The sequence below is a fragment of the Nyctereutes procyonoides genome, unplaced genomic scaffold, assembly GCF_905146905.1.
Source record: "Nyctereutes procyonoides isolate TBG_1078 unplaced genomic scaffold, NYPRO_anot_genome, whole genome shotgun sequence".
NCBI lineage: Eukaryota > Metazoa > Chordata > Mammalia > Carnivora > Canidae > Nyctereutes > Nyctereutes procyonoides.
In genome coordinates, this window is record NW_026575133.1 from 5,213,530 (window position 1) to 5,231,775 (window position 18,246).

At 43.1% G+C, this 18,246-nt stretch overlaps 1 protein-coding gene across 4 annotated transcripts in view; it reads right to left on the reverse strand.

Annotated features, from left to right (window-relative positions):
- Positions 1-345: 345 nt before the first annotated feature.
- Positions 346-18,246, reverse strand: part of DNMBP (dynamin binding protein) — a 109,652-nt gene continuing 91,751 nt past the window's right edge. For all 4 annotated transcript variants that reach the window (XM_055346222.1, XM_055346221.1, XM_055346223.1 and 1 more), the window contains 8 exons: positions 16,196-16,326; positions 15,132-15,236; positions 10,361-10,489; positions 8,775-9,107; positions 8,237-8,416; positions 6,458-6,656; positions 3,504-4,051; positions 346-1,972 (listed from right to left, as the gene is read on the reverse strand). In XM_055346222.1, coding sequence (XP_055202197.1) covers positions 1,787-1,972; positions 3,504-4,051; positions 6,458-6,656; positions 8,237-8,416; positions 8,775-9,107; positions 10,361-10,489; positions 15,132-15,236; positions 16,196-16,326 — 1,811 coding nt within the window. In that variant the 3' untranslated portion in view covers positions 346-1,786. The remainder of the gene's footprint in view (positions 1,973-3,503; positions 4,052-6,457; positions 6,657-8,236; positions 8,417-8,774; positions 9,108-10,360; positions 10,490-15,131; positions 15,237-16,195; positions 16,327-18,246) is intronic.

Below are 18,246 nucleotides of genomic sequence, written 5' to 3' on the forward strand. Positions count from 1 at the left end.
TCTCTTGTTATTTAATCTCCACCGCATCAGTTTCCACCTCTACTTACCTTCTTGTAGGGATTCCAGTTTAGAGAATTTCGGCTCTTCTGTTCTGCTAGGGTTTTATAGTACAAAAGCAGCATAAAATAAACAGGCAGTTGTCTGCAGCAGGGCTATCTTTTGAGGGTACAGTAACTCTGTTGAAATTATATTTGACAAGGTGAATTTTTGACTTGAATTTCTTCAGTTAGCCTCTCTCATTTTCTGGAATCTTGCCATTGTTTTGAATAGTCAAAAAGGTACCCTCGGAAATCCAATAAGGTTCAGGCTAAACACATGGAGGGAAATCAAGAAAACATACTCATGGCCCTTAGAAATGCTTTTATTTATAAAATACCTACTTAAATATAAACATCTCTAAATATAAACACTATTCACAAGAGACTCGCATTGCTGCCTTCTGACTGACCTGCAGAGCTAAGGGGTCCACAGGTATCTCCCAATTCATCAGGATTTTAAGGCCAAAGGTGCACTATAAAGGAGCAGGGACTATGAGGCGTTCTTAATTCCCTTAAGACAAAATTCATAGTTTTCTATTCCAAGGTAGACTTCATATCTGGGGCAGAACTTAAGAATGAGAGCCCTGCTAAAACAGAATTTTCAGGGGGAGATTCTTGGTGTAAAGATTAGCAAAGATCTTCCTGAGGCCAGAGGGAGGTCCAATTAGGCACTTTAGAATCTGTTTGGCTTAGACTAGTCTCTGAGCGTGGAGGTTAGTGGTGAAACAGAAAATGCTTATTTCCAAGTTTTGGATAAGCTACCTCTGGGGACTGCTTATCCTAATTCATATAACACACGTGTATTATGCTTTCTGCATCTGTGGATAGTAGTGTGGATGAAGGAGAAAGGCACCCAGTCTGCCACCAGGCCAGACTGATTTCAGCTCCACTGTAGGACAAATTCTTTCCATGGGGTGGCCAGAGCTCTGATCTTGTTCTCCTAGGGAAATCTATCAGTTACTGGGTTGCGGGTAAAAAGCCAGGAGACATTACCCATAGACTCAATAAAGCAGAAGTGACAGAAAAGGGCAGATGGCTGTAGACCTAAAAGGAAAGAGAACCTTTCATAGAGAGGTTGAAGGGAAATAGAGACCCTTAACGCTTTTTAAAAAGAGAAAACAATGGAATTTTGCATGGCCAATCTGGAAATGCAGTATTTGAAATAAATAAGATTACAGACGGTAGGATTTTAGGGACTTTTAGAAATTAGGAGTAGGTGTGTATGTGTGAATGTGTGCTAAACACTGAAGCATTGGAACACCAGGTTTGGTACAATCTAACAAACTTCTTGCCACATGCAGAGGCACAATCTAAAAGGGCTCCCAGAGAGTCCTCTTCTTCCAAGTCAGTTTCTGGTCATCTGTTCGTGGAGCTTGGGACCACCCCAAACTCAATATGATACAACCAATGCCAACATCTTCTATTGCCAGAGCACATACATATGATACTGGTCTTCCGACTGGAAATGTCTCATTTCCAAAGGCTGACCTAAGACGTGCCTTCTCGTGGTCACTGAATCATTGATAAGCCCCAGGGTCCATTTCAAATTCTAGAAAGTCTAGAGAGCATCAAAGTTGACAATCCAATGGCACAAAACAAGACTCATCTTGTGCCCTGCAGCACTGTGCCATGGTTAAACAATGCAGACAGGGCCTGTGTCCCAGGAGCAGGTGCCCTCTCAGGGGCCACCAGAACCCTTCTACAGAAGGAAGGTAAAGGCAGCAGATTGAGTGGGAGGGAGAACAGGCTCAGGTATATTCAGCTTTGCGGATATAATTGGATGGAACATAGCCCTTCTTCCCATTAACTTCGGCCAACCACCACTCTGTATTTCCTGTAACATCTTTAAACTCCAGGATCTTGAGTCTCTGATTGGCTGACACACTCAGCTCATTTGGGTTCCGTGCCTTGAAGGTATAGACTGCAAAATAGACCTATGAGAGGGAGAGAAAAGTGAGTTATCAGGAAATGGGAAACTGCTTGGAGCAGTACTGTCCAACAGAACTTCCTGCAGTGATAGGAATGTTCTACACCTACCCTGTCCAGTATGGCAGGCTCTAGCCACACATGGCTATCAAGCACTTCAAGTATGGCCAGTAAGACCAAGGCACTTAATTTTATTTCATTTTAACTAGTTTAAATTTAAATAGTGACATAGGGTTGGTGGCTACCCTAAACAGACACGGCAGATTCAAAGAAAACCAAAATGCATATCCTTTTACTCTTTCAGAGTTGCCTTAAAGAGTGGAAGAAGGAACCTTCAGTCAATATGGCATGTGGGTGGTGCTCAGTGATCAGGAGGGGAAGCCGTGAGGCCCATGGGTGCACAAGGATGCAAACACATTCTTAGGACCTGGAGGAGTCCATGAAGCTAGAAGTGAGCTTTTTAAACAAAATCCAAATATAAAAAAGGGCCATCTTCTCTTCCACATTCTAGGAAGAGTGTCCACTGATGGGCCCAGAATGTGGATTTCTGTCCTGGGCAGTGGGTAGTAACAGTCACCAGAGAAAGGACATGCCCTTCGCTCATCTGTAGCACTGAGCAACGTGGCATAGAAGGACAGAGCTCAGAAGCTCGTATGAAAGCTGGTCTTTTGGAATCCAGCACTTGGCAAATACTTCCACAAATCAGCACATGCCTGAGTCTCTCAAAAGCAACCCTGATGGATGAGCTCACAGACAGATGTTGTACACACGGAAACTCCCTGCTACAAGAGAGGGCGAAGGCAACAAGTGGGCAAACCAGGGATTCCTCAGCCGTGAATGTGAAAGTGACTTTCAAATACACAGTTTTAGGGGCTCCTGGGTGGCTCAGTGGTTGAGCATCTGCCTTCAGCTCAGGTTGTGATCCTGGAGTCCTGGGATCGAGTCCCCCATCAGGCTCCCTGCATGGAGCCTGCTTCTCCCTCTGCCTGTGTCTCTGCTTCTCTCTGTGTGTCTCATGAATGAATAAATAAAATATTAAAAACAAAAAAAAAATATGCAGGTTTAAAACATTCAAGATACAAAAGGTATGTTCCAATTCCTAAGACAAAAATAGGCCATTATAAAAAGAATAGGCAAAAGTGAAATGGAGTCAGAATGTTATTTCTAAATTCCAGAGGAAAAAATATAGCCATTTGAATAAAAGCTAAATAGATGGGATAAATGGCAGACTTTATACAATGAGGAATCATGGGCTGGCAGAGTGGAAAAGCTTTTCATCATAATGCCTTGTAAACACCCGACAATAGGGCAGGCAGAAGGGGCCTGGAAACAGCCCCAAAGTGTCAAAAAAGAAGATGCCCAGCAAGTGTGGAGGTGCTCGCTCTTAGAACGAGTTTCCATGTGTGCATCATTAGATTTGTCCCTGAGCTCAGCCCAGATCACCACGCAGGCCCCAGGCACGCCTCAGATACCCCCACTCCTACACCGCTGACACAACACTGCTGCCACGTGTCCCACATGGTGAGAGGGAGCACCTACCTGGTTGCCTTCTGCCTCCCTGTTTTCTGGCTCTTCATTTTTGTCTTCTAGAGCCTGGGTTGTTCTTGCACATCCTTTTGTGAGGTCTTTCCCCTGCCCATTTCGCCCTGGTAGGGAGTAACCACCTATTTCTGGATGCCTGGAGTTTCGGTAGCCCCTGAGGGCAGGGGCAGGCTGGCTAATATCTCTGGCTGCCTCTGGAGAGTCCCAAGACCGGGGCTGGGGGCTGGAGTCTGGGTCTGAAGGGCATCTGGAAGGACTGCTCTCGGAATAACCCAAGTTTGAGGAAGCACTGAGAATTTCTTGGCCCAGTTCCTTTGGTGAAGTTGCATCTTGAGGCTGTTTCTGGCAAGATCCTGAGGTAAAAGACACAGCCATGCTGCCGGGGTTGAAGGTCAAGGTGCCGCTGCTGTTCTGCCGTGGGAACCTGGGAGAGGAGCTGCTCTGCTCCGACTCAGTGGAGGAGTGGCTGCCAACAGAGACATCTGAGTGGCTGCGGCGGGCGTTGTAGGGCTTCAGGAAGGAGCTGTACACAAAGCCTTGGCTGACTATGGGGAGGAAAAACCAACACAAAGAGCTTTTAATGGAAGGGGGGTGGGCGGAGTCCACAGGGAAAAAACTATGGTTAAAAGCTAGGTCGGGGCAGCCCGGGTGGCACAGCGGTTTAGCGCTGCCTTCACCCCAGGGCGTGATCCTGGAGACCCAGATCAAGTCCTACATTGGGCTCCTGCATGGAGCCTGCTTCTCCCTCTGCCTGTGTCTCTGCCTCCCTCTCTGTGTCTCTCATGAGAAAATAAATAAAATCTTTAAAAAAAAAAAAAAAAAAAGAATAGAAAGCTAGGTCAAAGGTGCCTGGGTGGCTTAGTGGTTGAGCCTCTGCCTTTGGCTCAGGTCGTGATCCTGGGGTCCTGGGATCGAGTTCTGCATCAGGCTCCCCACAGGGAGCCTGCTTCTCCCTCTGCCTATGTCTCTGCCGCTCTCTGTGCCTTTCGTGAACAAATAAATAAAATCTTAAAAAACAAAAACAAAAACAAAAAAAACCTAGGTCAATAGTGAGAGACATGAAGTAAAATGAGACATTTGATCCCAGGAGACAATGTGGCTCTGCAGCTACCTGCCAGTGTGTTCTTGCTACAGCCTCACAACAGGTGAGTGACAGGAGCCTTAGAAGAGATTCAAGAGGACAGTGATAAAAATTACCACATTTTTGAGAACGAGCATATGAAGAAAATTTAACAGGATGTCTACATCATGGAAACAAAGGCTTGGAGAGACATATCTAAAGGATGTGTTCAGACACACTGAGTATAGAAAAGGGGATTTTAAAACCATCCTCACAGTGCCAGAGCCCCTCAGATACAGCTGCCGGGCCTTTTCCCATCCGGAGCACTGGTGTGGGAACGTGGTGGACATACTGTGAGAAGAGCCTAAAGTAGGAAGTGATTTATAGGAGTCAGTATGTACACAACACATGCACAGCACATGTTCACTTGAATAAATTACCTAAGATGATGACAAAGAGGGCCCTCAGCTAAAACTTTTAAACATGGAAGACTGAAATCCTTGATCTGCAGGAACATTTTTTAATATTAAGAAAGAAGTATCTGTTAAGGCAGGGACCCAGAGTACTTAACCTCAGGCGAGCAAGGGCCATCTCTGTCTTCATCTTGAATGTGTTTTGTTGCCTCTGCTGAATGATGAGAAGTCCCCTGCGCAGATGATGAGGGCTAGAGGGTCTACGAGCTGATCCTAACACAGTATTATCAGGCTTTCTGCCACCACTCATCAGGATGGAGTAGATCAAAGACCCAAGGGTGGAGCAGCTTCTTGACAGCTTGGATCTTTACTAGGAGTCCTTCCACGAACCCATCAGTGGCTTCCCCTGCCTATCACCCCTCCACCTTGTCTTCCTTTCCCACTTCCAATCTCCATTCTTTTGGGTAAGCAGGAAGGGACAAACAGGAAAATCCACAAAGTACTTTCAAACTAAGAATGTCACTATTTTCCACTTCAGTGGTGTGAACATGGATGTTTATTATACAGGCCCACAGTCCTTATTTAAAATGCTGAGGGCCAGATGTGTTTTGGAATTCAGACTTTGAATTTGGGAAAAGTAATCAAGTACATATACTGTCTATGGCATGACATCCCCAGCAGGGTCTGGGTCACTGCCTCATAACTAAACCCATTAATATTTCTATAACATATGACTCAAAAGAGATGAGTTAACAATTATAAGCCTCGCAACACCTTGCTTGGATTTTGCTACCAAGTAAGTTCAGATCAGGGACAGTTGTGGCAAATGAATTTGGGGGGAAAAAAACTTTGTTTTTCAAAGCTTTTTGGATTTTTGGAATTGTGGACAAACAATATGGATCAGTTTTATTCTTTTTAACTTGTCTGTAAATTCTATACCTGACAACTCTCCCACCACCCCTGCCACCACCCCCGCCAGAAAAAAGCTGTAAGCTATTTTGAAAGCCATTCCCTAGTCATGAGGTAAAACTGTTATGGGACAAAAAACTCAAAAATCAAACAAAGAATCCTTTCCTACGGGTTTTAAATTCATTCACACACTCACAAAACCCATTTACAGAACTTAGAAGAGGGCAGCTTATTTTATTTTGTGGTTCATTTAGAACAGGTTGAGAGGGCTTGGGCCCCAGTGGGAGGTAAGTGCTGCCTGAAGAGCCATAAAACATGGCAAGATCCCACGAGGTGCAAGGTAAGTAATGGAGCCCTCTCTGGAATTTGTAAAAACAAAAACAAAACCAAAGACAGGTTTTGTTTTGGTAATGACTTGGACATTATGGATGGATGGGAACTTATAAGGTTATTTTTCTCCTTTAATCAAAGACTCATATTTTTTTCTGGCCCGCATAGGATTCAGGTACAGCCAAAAATAACTTTTTCCTCATTGAGAGTTACAGTAATCTGAGATCTAACATTCTTACCTCCGTTGTCAATCAGCCAGCGGTTCTGACTGCCCATGGGGTCCTTTTTCTTGATCACGCCCACCAGGTCACCTTCCAGAAGTGAGACATCCAAGTCTTGAGCGGCATTGAAATTCCGTTCTGCTTGGAAGAGTTTTTCAGGGGGATACCTCGTCAGGAGGGAGGCCCGGAGTTCTTCTGACTGTAGCATGTAACTTGGCTGAAAGGCAACACAAGAGATATGATCAACAAAAGCCCTCCCTGGCCACCATCCAAGTGGCCATATGTAATCCCAGCTCACAGTCCGAGTCTCAGAAATGAGGGTGAGGATAGCCTGCCACTCGCTACTCCCACCAGATGTTTTTGTGCCTGAGTCAGTCCGTGTGGCTGGGAAAAAATCATGATGTCTTAGTTTATATGTTAGTGCCTTTTAGCTAGGAAGGAAATTTAACATACACTTAGTTTCACATATGTTTATCTTGTGACCAAAAAATGTGATTAAAGTGCCACTTTGGAGGGGTACCTGGGTGGCTCAATCGTTAAGCCTCTGCCTTTGGCTCAGGTCATGATCCTGGGGGTCCTGGGAATGAGCCCCACATAGGGCACCCTGCTCAGCGGGGAGACAGCTTCTCCCTCTCCGCTGCCTTCCCCCTGGCTTGTGCCCTCTGGCTCTATTGCTCTCTCAAAAAATAAATAAAATTTAAAAATAAATTTAAAAAGTACCACTTGGGGTGCCTGAGTGGCTCAGTCGGTAGAGCGTGTGACTCTTGATCTTGGGGTTGTGAATTCGAGCCCCACGTAGGGTATAGAAATTACTTAAAAATAAAATCTTAAATTAAAAAAAAGTGCCACCAAAAGATCAAAATATCTAAGTAATATTACAAAATCTTCTGTTTTGCTATATGAATTTAAACAAGAGACTTCCCTTATCTTGACTCCCCCATCTATGAAAACAATTACTATTAATAAAATCAGAAAAAGTAAAAGTAATAATAAATTTGATTCTCCTTTTAAGGAAATATAAATCAATGTCTATGAGATTACATGGAGAAAAATGCTGTAAAAAGAGATCAATAATCTTTTCGAATATGGCCCCATATAATCTAGTGTATCTTATCCTACTTTTCAAAATATGGAAAAATTGATCTCTAAAAGAATGTAAATCCAGATTAAAAAGAAAAAACGGTCAGCCATTAATATTTTGGCCATGAATCAGATAATTACCTGTTCAAACAGGTAATTACATGATCAAACACAGGGAAGCCTGCAGAGTTAACATAGCCTTAAATCAGTTTCCTTAATTGGTCAAAAGTATTAATATTAATCCTTTACAAACTCCATTCACTATATAGACTAAGATCTGAGAATGCTTTTCAGAGGGTGTTCTGATGTACATAACAAGTGTGAAAAAGCTATTGGCAGTCAGTAGCCAGCACCAGTAGCGGTGCTCAGGAATAAGAAATGAAGGAGCCCACGACAGACAAAAGAGCTCAATGACCTTTATTCTCTGTTACGAAGAGAGATTTAAACTCCTATAAAACTGCTCCTCTGTGCACAGAGCCGAGTCCATGAATACTAACGATGACAGCTCATCTGTACAGTGCCTACTATGGGCCAGGCAATTCCTAGGTGCTTTATCCATATGAACTCATTTGAGCCTCGTAACTCAATGCTGTGAGTATAATCCCCGGGCCTCCTAGACCAGGAGGAGGCTGAGGACCTGCCCCGGGGCGTGGGGAGTCCCCATCGGTGTCGGGCCGAACCCTCTGCACTTCCCACTCTCCCGGACGCCCCACTCACCAGGCCCAGGAGTGGCTTCCGGGCCGACTGGCGGTCCAGGGTTTTCCTCTCAAAGGGCTTCCTGGCAGCCGGAAGCGACTCTGGGAAGAAGGTGAAAACCTGGAGCTGCTGCAGGACTCTGCTGTGCTCTTCGTGGAAGATGGCGATAAGGTTTCCTTCTCTGCCGGCCACTTTGAGTAACTGGAGTCCGTGCGGGGGCAGAGAGAGAGAAAGAAGGGACCGTGGCTGAGAGCCCCCAGGCCTGAGTGGCAGCTCCGGCTCAGTTTCTGCTCAGCAGCTGCAGCGCCGGTGCCCACCGCCCGCAGGCCTGGCTGCCCGGCTCTTCTGGGATCTCAGGGAGGAAGGAGCCGTTTGGAGGCCCAGGCACCAGCAAGGACTTGACCTAATGGCCTATTTAATTTCTCTAGTTTGAATAATTTCTCAGGCAGCCCCAGTGTGCATTCCTAGAAAAACACCAGGAGAACCTCAGAGACTTCTCCAAAGTGTGTGGGGGGAGAAGAGGGAGATGGGACAGGACAAACATCCGCCACACACCCACCGAGAGTAGCGGCTTCAGCTGCTCCAGCGCCTGGCGCACGAAGTCGCAGTGGGCCTCTGCATAGCCATGGATGCAGTTGGTGAAGAGCCCCTGGGCGTACTGGTGGAACTTGGGCAGCTCGTCCAGCAGCTGCGCATTCAGGGCCTCGTAGTTGTTCCGGGCTGATTGCAGCTCCTCCAGAGTCTTCTTGTCCTTTAACTTCTCTGCCCGTTCTGTGCAGTTGTAGAAGTCCAGAAGCTTATCGAAGCGTTTCTGCACCAGCTTGTGGGGCCCTGTGAACATGCTCAGTAACTGATTAAGGGGAGAGATGACAAGCCGCTCGGTCCGTTCCTTCTGTAAGGACAGGAAAATCAGATTGCTCAGTTGTTCAGTACCCCATGTTTATGTTTTTTAATTAAGAAATAACTGATGGAAAAAAAAAAGAAATAACTGATGGAATATCAGTTTCAGGTGTACAACAGAATGAGTCAATATTTGTATATATTGCAGAACAATCACCACATGCCAGTTAACATCCATGACCATGTATATTTGTCATTCTCTGAAATACCCTTCAGGCTGATTTGTTATATCCTGTACCACCTGTTATATACCTGTACTTCTTTGCTCCTAGCACACCAGCTAAACCCATGCAGATCCACCAGTGTTCTACTTAACCAACACCAGATGGACTCACGCATTTTACAAAACTTCTCAATGTATAACCTTCATCAACCTTATGCACATGACGAAGAGTCTGTGAAATATGCTAATCCAGCCTTCACGCCATAGTTGATAACAAATGCTCAATTACACACATCAATGTGAAACTTGCATCACAACCTGTCTGGTATCACTTCTCACGTGTACCGCCTACATAGCTTGAATTTAACTGAAGATGTAGCTGCTCCATAAATCTGGGGTAGAGAAGCATTCATATACCCATAATAGCTTTTCTAATCATAACTACTTATTAACACTTGTTTTCACTTTTCAAAAGATTTTTCTCTTGAATTTGTTCTAGAGAGACAGACATTGAAAGGCAGGATATTCCCAAGTGAAGAACATAAATAAGTACTTAGTACTTAACTTTTAATAAGATGCTACTGTTGTTAGAACACCTGTTAGAACCCCATTCATCTCTTCCTACTCAGGATCAAATAATCTCACATCTATATTTAGAATTGCCTGAGCAATTTGGCCTTCAGTACTGTCTTTATAAGGAAGCACTTGCCATCTCAGAGATCCATTGGTTAACTTCTAAATACTATTCCTAAATATTCCTAAATTAGTACTCCTATAGTTTTCTTTGTTCAGTTCTCAATAATGAAAGGAGATTAAATTTCCTAGTTTTCCTTTGTCTCTTCAAACTAGACTCATCACAAGCTATAAAAAGAATCTCTTTGAATAACAGAAGCCCAAATTGTCCTTTTAACTAATTAAAAGCCATTGCTCTAAATATAAAACCCCAATATGAATATAGGTAGAGAATGGTATTCCTGATACAGTATGTCTCTGTGGAATTAACTTTTCCATAAGCTGGATGTTTAAGAACCCCAAGAAGAAAGCCATTCTATGAAAAGAGGATTGAAGAAAGAATCACTTACAAAATTTGTGAAGAGCTGATCACTGATGTAGCGATGCACCTTCTCGAACTGCTCCAAGTCTCTGTGTCCCTTCTCCATACACACATCCCACATGCTCACAGCAGCCACCACTTTCACACATGCCGATTCCTGGAGCCAGTGAGAAACAAATGCAGTAAGGCAAACAGAACTATTTAGCCTTCACCATTCATCCTGGATAGCAGTATGAGGCAAAAAGGAGTCCATGATTAACAATTTTCTCTCTAGTGCAATATTTTAGCTTTGAAATAAGCACACTCTCATAAATGATGATTTATGAGACCAGAAAAAAGACTCAGACTCTTACTTACAGAAAAAATGGTGATGGTTTTTATCCGCTCTTTAGCAATGCTTCATTGCTTCATGTTCCCAATGTGAGGGCTTCTCACAGACAATATAATTTACTAATGTTGTTTATTGTCTCTGTTTCCCTCGCACAACCCCCTAATCACATGTAAGCTCCATGAGGCCAGGGATTTTTGTCTGTTTTGTTCACTGACTCAATGATCATTTGCTGAATAAATGAATATATAAGTGAATGCACAGTAAACTCTTCCTGACTGGTCTTAACAGTTTTTAAACCCCAGGCTGTTTTCTCTGGCTACTTAAACAACGCTGGGTTCTCACCTTCTTTAGTTTAAGTTAAGGGAATGCCTATTATTTCGATATTAACCCAAATAAAATTTAAATGTACCCAAAACTCCATTATTATATTTCAAGGACAAATGAAGTTCCTAAGCAAAAAACATCTGTGCCTCAAGTATCAGTTTGATTTTACGACCTTGTATTTTATGACATTTGCAGACCTCTTTAAGTCCTACGTATGTATGTGCAGACATAGTGTTTTGTCAGAAGGATAAATTGTGTAATCTTCCTAATTCCTCCTGAGTGGGAGAATGAAAATGAAACATGACGTTCTCTTATATTCTTTTAAAAAAATGTCATGAAGTCTCAAAATAGTAGTCCACATGCCATTGCAGATACCGGAGTAAAGTAATGTCTCTCAGCTTCTGTTCTTGCCAGCTCTCTCAGTTGATCTAACTAATTTTATTTGTCAGGGCTTTTCATTTTATGTTGGTGATGAAACTGTCCAACATTTTCTCCCTTCATTTCTAGTTAGCAGTCAGAACCAAAATGACCTGCCCATCAAATGGCTGTCAGTTATGTCAACATTATGTCCTCCTCCCACTGCTATGGAGATAAGTCTCTTAAGAGTTGGGAACTCAGGTATATGCTTGCTACACATTTAGAAAACAAGTGGGAGAAAACCCCCAACAGGGAGGCATCGAAAGTAGAGGAATTGTAAGGCAAAGTCCTAGGCCAGGGAACACACTTGGGAATTGTGTATCAACGGTGTTTTTTGCCAAATTTCTTACTTAAAGCCTACAAGCTCTTAAGAAGTTTGGGCAGCCCGGGTGGCTCAGCGGTTTAGCGCCGCCTTCAGTCCAGGGCCTGATCCTGGAGACCCGGGATCAAGTCCCACATCAGGCTCCCTGCATGGAGCCTGCTTCTCCCTCTGCCTGTGTCTCTGCCTCTCTCTCTTTCTCTCTCTCTCATGAATAAATAAAATCTTAAAAAAAAGTTTTATAAACCCTAATCTTTATCTAATTGTGTATGTGAAGGGAGAGAGTTTGCTCTTTAGAAGCCAAAAAGAGAATTTGCTCTTTAGAAGAAATGTAGGGGGCATTTTAAATCATGGGAATTATTTATTTAATAAATGATGACAATTGGAAAAACAGGTGAAAAAAAAAATCACACTGGATCCCTACCTCAACCTTATACACTAAATTCCAGCTAGTCAATGACTTTAAATTTAAGAAATGAAATAATGAAAAAACTAAAACCTGGGAGATATTTATTATCTTGGAAGAGGAAAGACCTTTTCAAGTATGACATAGACCTAGGAAGCCATAAAAGAAGAGTTCAGACCATGCAAAACTAAAAATTTCTACACGGAGAAAACATTTAAGCAAACTCAAAAGTCAACAGACTGAGAGAAATAGTTGTAAACCATCATCTTACATGCAGGGCTGTTCTATTTTCTCCAACATATACAGAGGTACTCCGGGACTCCTCCTCCAGCACGGGCTTTTTTTTCCTTTTTTTTTTTCCTGATGCAAACACATGATGGTTTATTTACAAGCCCAGGCTTGGGTCCAAGTGCACTCGACACAGCGGAGCAGGGACTTGGACCCCGAGACTAAGAGGCGTAGCAGCTTTATAGGGGCCAGTGGCCCATGGGATACACAGAAAGTTGCACAGTCATGTCGGTCCACACGCAGGTGGCCGATTGAATTACTTCTTACCCTATAGTATCCATTTGAGCTGGCCTATTACTTTGGACAGAATCAGCGCGCAGTTTTGGCGGGCACAAAGCAGGGTTACATTCATAGTTATGAGCCGATTTCCAATTAGGGTGTGCCCAGCGGCTTGACTTTTTGTTTTTCCTTCGATTTTTTACATGATTTATTCATTGAATGATTTAAGGTGTGTACTACTACTCCAGGTTGGGTAAACCACATTGAAGAATTTGACTGTGGGTCTTTAGATTCAGCCAAATGCTTTCCATTAATTTTGCTCTATAAGGTACTAAACATTATAATTAAGTTTTTAATGCTTCAGCCATGCTCAGAACACTGCAGCAGAAGGATGAACTCAACCCATTCATGCCAAGTTAGGGTGACAGGAACGGATCTAACGAGCCGTGATGTCTAAAAAAAATCTGAGAATCTAACTTAAAAGATAAAGGGAGGTTCCATTCCCCCAAAGTAAACTGTTAAGTTTTAAAATTCAGCCTACAATGTTCTCAAGAGACTGAAGAAAAAAAAATGTATTAAAAAAAGGTACCACACAATATGCAATCTTCCATGATTTGTTTGCATCTAAAATGGCACAAAGGTTTCAAAAATCTAGCAGTCAGAACTAAGTATTCCTATGAGAAATCGATAAAAGACCATCAAATCAATAAATAAGTGCCTCAAAATATAGACATATCAACAGAAAAAGGAATAAAATGACTTAAAGATAGGAAAATATCCTCAACTTCATTCATAAGGAATGCAAATTAAAACTATAAGGAAGTAGCATCTTTAACCTGTCTTGTAAAGAAAAACATTTTGATTTTGGTAACACTGTGTGATGTTAGCAAGGGATGGGGAAACCATTTCATACACTACTGACAGGGAATTTTCACTGGTACAATGTCTATAAAATTTAATAATAGCAAATTTACACTGCTATATGATTTGGCTCAGCAAATCTAGTACTCTAGTCTCCAGATATATTCTCATAGATCAAAAAATGATGCATATACAAGGATATTCCTTGTACCAATATGTGTAATCGTCTGCCAACTACAAATAGTTTAAATGTCCATCAACAGGGGAAGCCCAGGTGGCTCAGTGGTTTAGTGCCGCCTTCAGCCCAGGGCGTGATCCTGGAGATCCAGGATCAAGTCCCACGTCTGGCTCTCCCTGCATGGAGCCTGCTTCTCCCTCTGCCTGTGTCTCTGCCTCTCTCTCTCTGTGTTCTCATGAATAAATAAATAAAATCTTTTAAAAAAAAAAAGTCCATCAACAGGGGACAAGTTTAAATATGTTATGGCACATCCATATAACAAACTATTGTGGAGTTGTTTAAAAAAAGTGCAGTTCTGTGTGCATAGGTGTAGAATAACTTCCAAATAATGCGTGCAAAACTCAAGATGCTCAACAGTGTGTATCACACACACATATACACACACAGTCATCTCTAATGAGAGCAGAATCTGACAAACGCAGACTTGTTTCTAAAAGGTGCCTAGGAGGGAATCCCTGGGTGGCTCAGCAGGTTTAGCGCCACCTTCAGCCTAGGGCATGATCCTGGAGACCTGGGATCCAGTCCCACATCGGGCTCCCTGCATGGAGCCTGCTTCTCCCTCTGCCTGTGTCTCTGCCTTTCTCTCTCTCCGTGTCTCTCATGAATAAATAAATAAAATCTTTAAAAAAAATAAAAAAAATAAAAGGTGCCTAGGAGATGGGTTGGAGAATGATTTTTTACTTTTTACTTATCCCTTCGGTAACTTTTGAATTTGTACCATTTTCCTTAAATTAAAAAATGAATTTTTTTTTAGAAAGCAGAGGATCTCTTTTTAAGGAAAACTATTTCACAGGAAGAGATGGTCATATGTGAGGGACAGGGGTACACGACAGGCTTATATAAATGCCATTCTATGAAGCTTACAAGGGAAGGAGAGACGCAAACAGAAAGGAGTCTAGTCCTACCTCTGACCATGAAGCAACCACCACCTGACTTCCTCAGCTCCTCCACCTCTATGCACCTATTCACGGTTCTAACTTTAGAGGCCTTGTGGATAGCAATTACATCAGGAAATTAATATTATTATGAGAAAATGTGCCTCCATGTGAACCATTCTCGAATTATTCAAGCTTTGAAATGATCTTGACAAAATGGACTGTGACAAGTTGCTTCACAAATACCTGGCCAGAGGAAGAGAGTAAGAAAAAGGTTGGTGGGGAGGATGGTGACCGAGAGTGGGAGGAAGACGCTGGCCACTCCAGAACTAGCTCAGCATGCTCATCATCCAAATGCTGTCACCTCTTAAATAATCTACAGGACTCCCAGGAATAAGTATAGTGGGGCACAGTGGTCGTTTGAGTCCAGATTATTCAGCACACACTCCACAATATGCTGACAAGCAGGAAAACAGAATCATACCCTTTGTGACTCTAAGCAGGGTGCTGTCTTCACTCACCCGGATATGCTGGAGGTAGAGAGACAGGTCTCGGATAAAAGATTTGATCAATCTTTCTTGCATTCGGAAGTTCTTTTCTGTTTCTTCGAATGCTTCATCTTTTATCTGTTCAAACAACAGTGCTGTTAGCAGATTTGGATTCCCCCTCAATAGATCCAACTGGCAAAAGTATCTTTCTTAAACATATCTTTTGTCTAAATTTTAAGCCTTTGATGTTTCCCCAGATCATACTGAATTGAATTTAAAGACTTCACCCTGAAAGACCTCCAAAACATACCCGGGCCCTCCTGCCTTCACGCTTTACTTCCTCTGCTCCTGATGGGGAGACATGCTCTGCTCTGGTCAGGATGCTCTCTTCCTGATCCCCGGTGTCCATATTTGTTCACCCTGGTGCCTTGGCTTGAGCCATCACCTTGCCTGGTAGGCCCTCTCCTGATCCTCCTAAACACCCCCTTTCTTTGAGGCTGAGATTAAATCTCCTGTCAACACGAAGCTTACTCTCATGCAATTCCTATTTTCTTAAGTACTACGGCACAAAGAGCTGAACCTGTGAAACTTAGCAACTGATTGTTTTCTGACTGTCGTTTCCTACTAACTGCGGGAGGTATATATGCTCAGTAGAATGAAGCCTCATGACTTCAGATCCACTCTCAGCAATGTGGCCGAATGTCTTCAAATAACCAGATTTTATGGATTGTTTTTTTTTAATTTGTGACATGTTGTGTTGAACTACAGTGATCTCTTAAATCCCTTCTAGTTTCCTGTCTACAATTTTGTCTCACCAAATACATAATAAGCTCTTCATGGGTGTCTAAAACCACAGTAACTATTATGCAGTGACCAGTTTGTCCTCGTACACATGATATGCAGCTCACCAAGGCACGTGGAAGGTTGGGTGGGTGGATTCACATACACAGTAGCTGCAGGGTCCTGTATTTACCAGGTGGCAAACACCAAAGAGGTACTAAGAGGGGAATCGTGCCAATCAACACCATGCAGGCTGCCCTGTGGAACCCCCCAAAGTTGCCAAAGATTTGCCAAACCTTCAAGCTTGGGAATCTCACCTGTGGAGCAAAGCCAGTGAGGTGCTTCAGGTGACTGCTAACTCGGTTGGATTTCTTGATGATGGAATGGATGTTCAGTTTGGAAATTTTCTCCATGAGGCTATCTTCATCACCCTTTCGATACTTGAGAACTAGGGAGTCAATCAAGAAAGCCCTTCTCTGAGCATGGACAGGCTACAAAACGAGCCACAAAATGAGACCAACAACCTAAACAAGAGCTGGTGCTTGTTTTCAATGAGCTTATAATTGAGTAGAGATAAAACATGAATGTAAGTCACCATATGGATGTACAGAATAGTTGACGAAGCAGAGACGGCACAGACTGGAGGTGGTTAGGAAGAAAGAGTGCAGAGGGCTCAGGAGAAGAGTCTAAGATTTGGAGTCCAGGAAACCTCTGAGCTCAATGCCTGGGTCTGTCATTTCATCAAGATGTGTCCTTCCAGAAGTCACTTAACTCCTCTGAGCCTCATTTTCTTCTCCAATATAGTACAGAAAAGAACACTACTTGCTTTATAAGACCATCTTAAATGGTCTCAGTACAAATGAGATATTTATATCCAATTGTCTCATATATTAAAATGCTATACAGGAGTCATGGGATTAACTACTGTCATACCTTAGGCACAATCTACAGAAAAGTCTAGAGACATCAGAAGGGTCACAAGGAGAAGACTGCGTGGCACTACAGAGGCACATTTTATTGTAGGAGATGAAGACATTACATTAGTGGATACGAGCCAAAGGGGGGGCGGCAAACCATTAAGAGACTCTTAATCATAGGAAGCAAACAGGTGGTTGCTGGAGGGGCGGGGGTGGGAGGATGGGGCGTTAAGGAGGGCATGTGATGGAATGAGCACTGGGTATAATAGAGCACAGGGTAGCTCAGTGGTTGAGTGTCTGTCTTAAGGTGGTGACCTGGGGTCCTGGGATCCTGTCGCATATCAGGCTCCCCACAGGGAGCCTGCTTCTCCCTCTGCCTATGTCTCTGCTTCTCTCTGTGTCTCTCATGAATAAATAAATAAAATCTTAAAAAAAAAATTACTGATGAATCACTGACCTCTACCTCTGAAACTAATAAATACACTGTATGTTAACCAATTGAATTTAAATTTCTTTAAAAAGGAGGTATGAATCAAGACAAAGGGCTAGATGGCCTGAGGGCTTTAAAGGCACAGTCAACATATAAACAATGTGAGCGATGTGGTGGAAGTAGAAGGTAGAGAAAGAGGTTATACTATATTATGGATTCTTTAAGGATATGACTACCAAATCAATTTATCATGGTCACAATGCTGTACTCATCGAGGGTTCAAATTAGAGCCCCACAAGAGGTTTGATGAAAAAGAAAAGAAATGTTTTAGTTCCTTCCATATTATAAGAAAGTGCTGGGTGGTTTGCAACTGACTACACACTGCTGGGGGCGGGGCTCAGACCAGAGAGGAGTCATGTGACCCAGAGACTAGGTAAACTGGGGTTTTCTGAAGAGGCAAAGTCCTAACTTAACTGGAGGTAGTAAAACATCCTACAGAACATGCAGGAAAACAAGTCAAAGCATGGGTTGACAACGCTTGCCCTTCCATGAGCAGAGAAAGCAAATGCCAACGCCTGAATGAACCACTCTCCATATCCTTGGGAAAGACGCTCATTGCTACAAGTTTGATCACAGATGCCTTACTTCCAATATTCCACGGTTGTACTTTCATTATTTTATTGCTTTCTTTTTCATGCCCCATTTTCCTATTATTTTTTTATAAGATTTTCTTTATTTAACAGAGAGGGAGAGCGCGCGAGCACATTAGTGCATATACACACGCACTAGCGCAAAAGCAGAGGGACCAGTAGGCAGAGGGAGAGGGAGAAGCAGGCTCCCCGTGGAACAGGGACCTGATGCGGGGCTCCATCTCAGGAGCCTATGATCACAACTAGAAGGCAGATGCTTAACTGAGTCACCCAGGCACCCCACCGTTTCCCCCCATTCTGCTGCTGTTTCTTCAACACAGCCCCATTGCCCACCCTCTGCCTTGCCCATCTCTGGTGACGGAATAATTCTT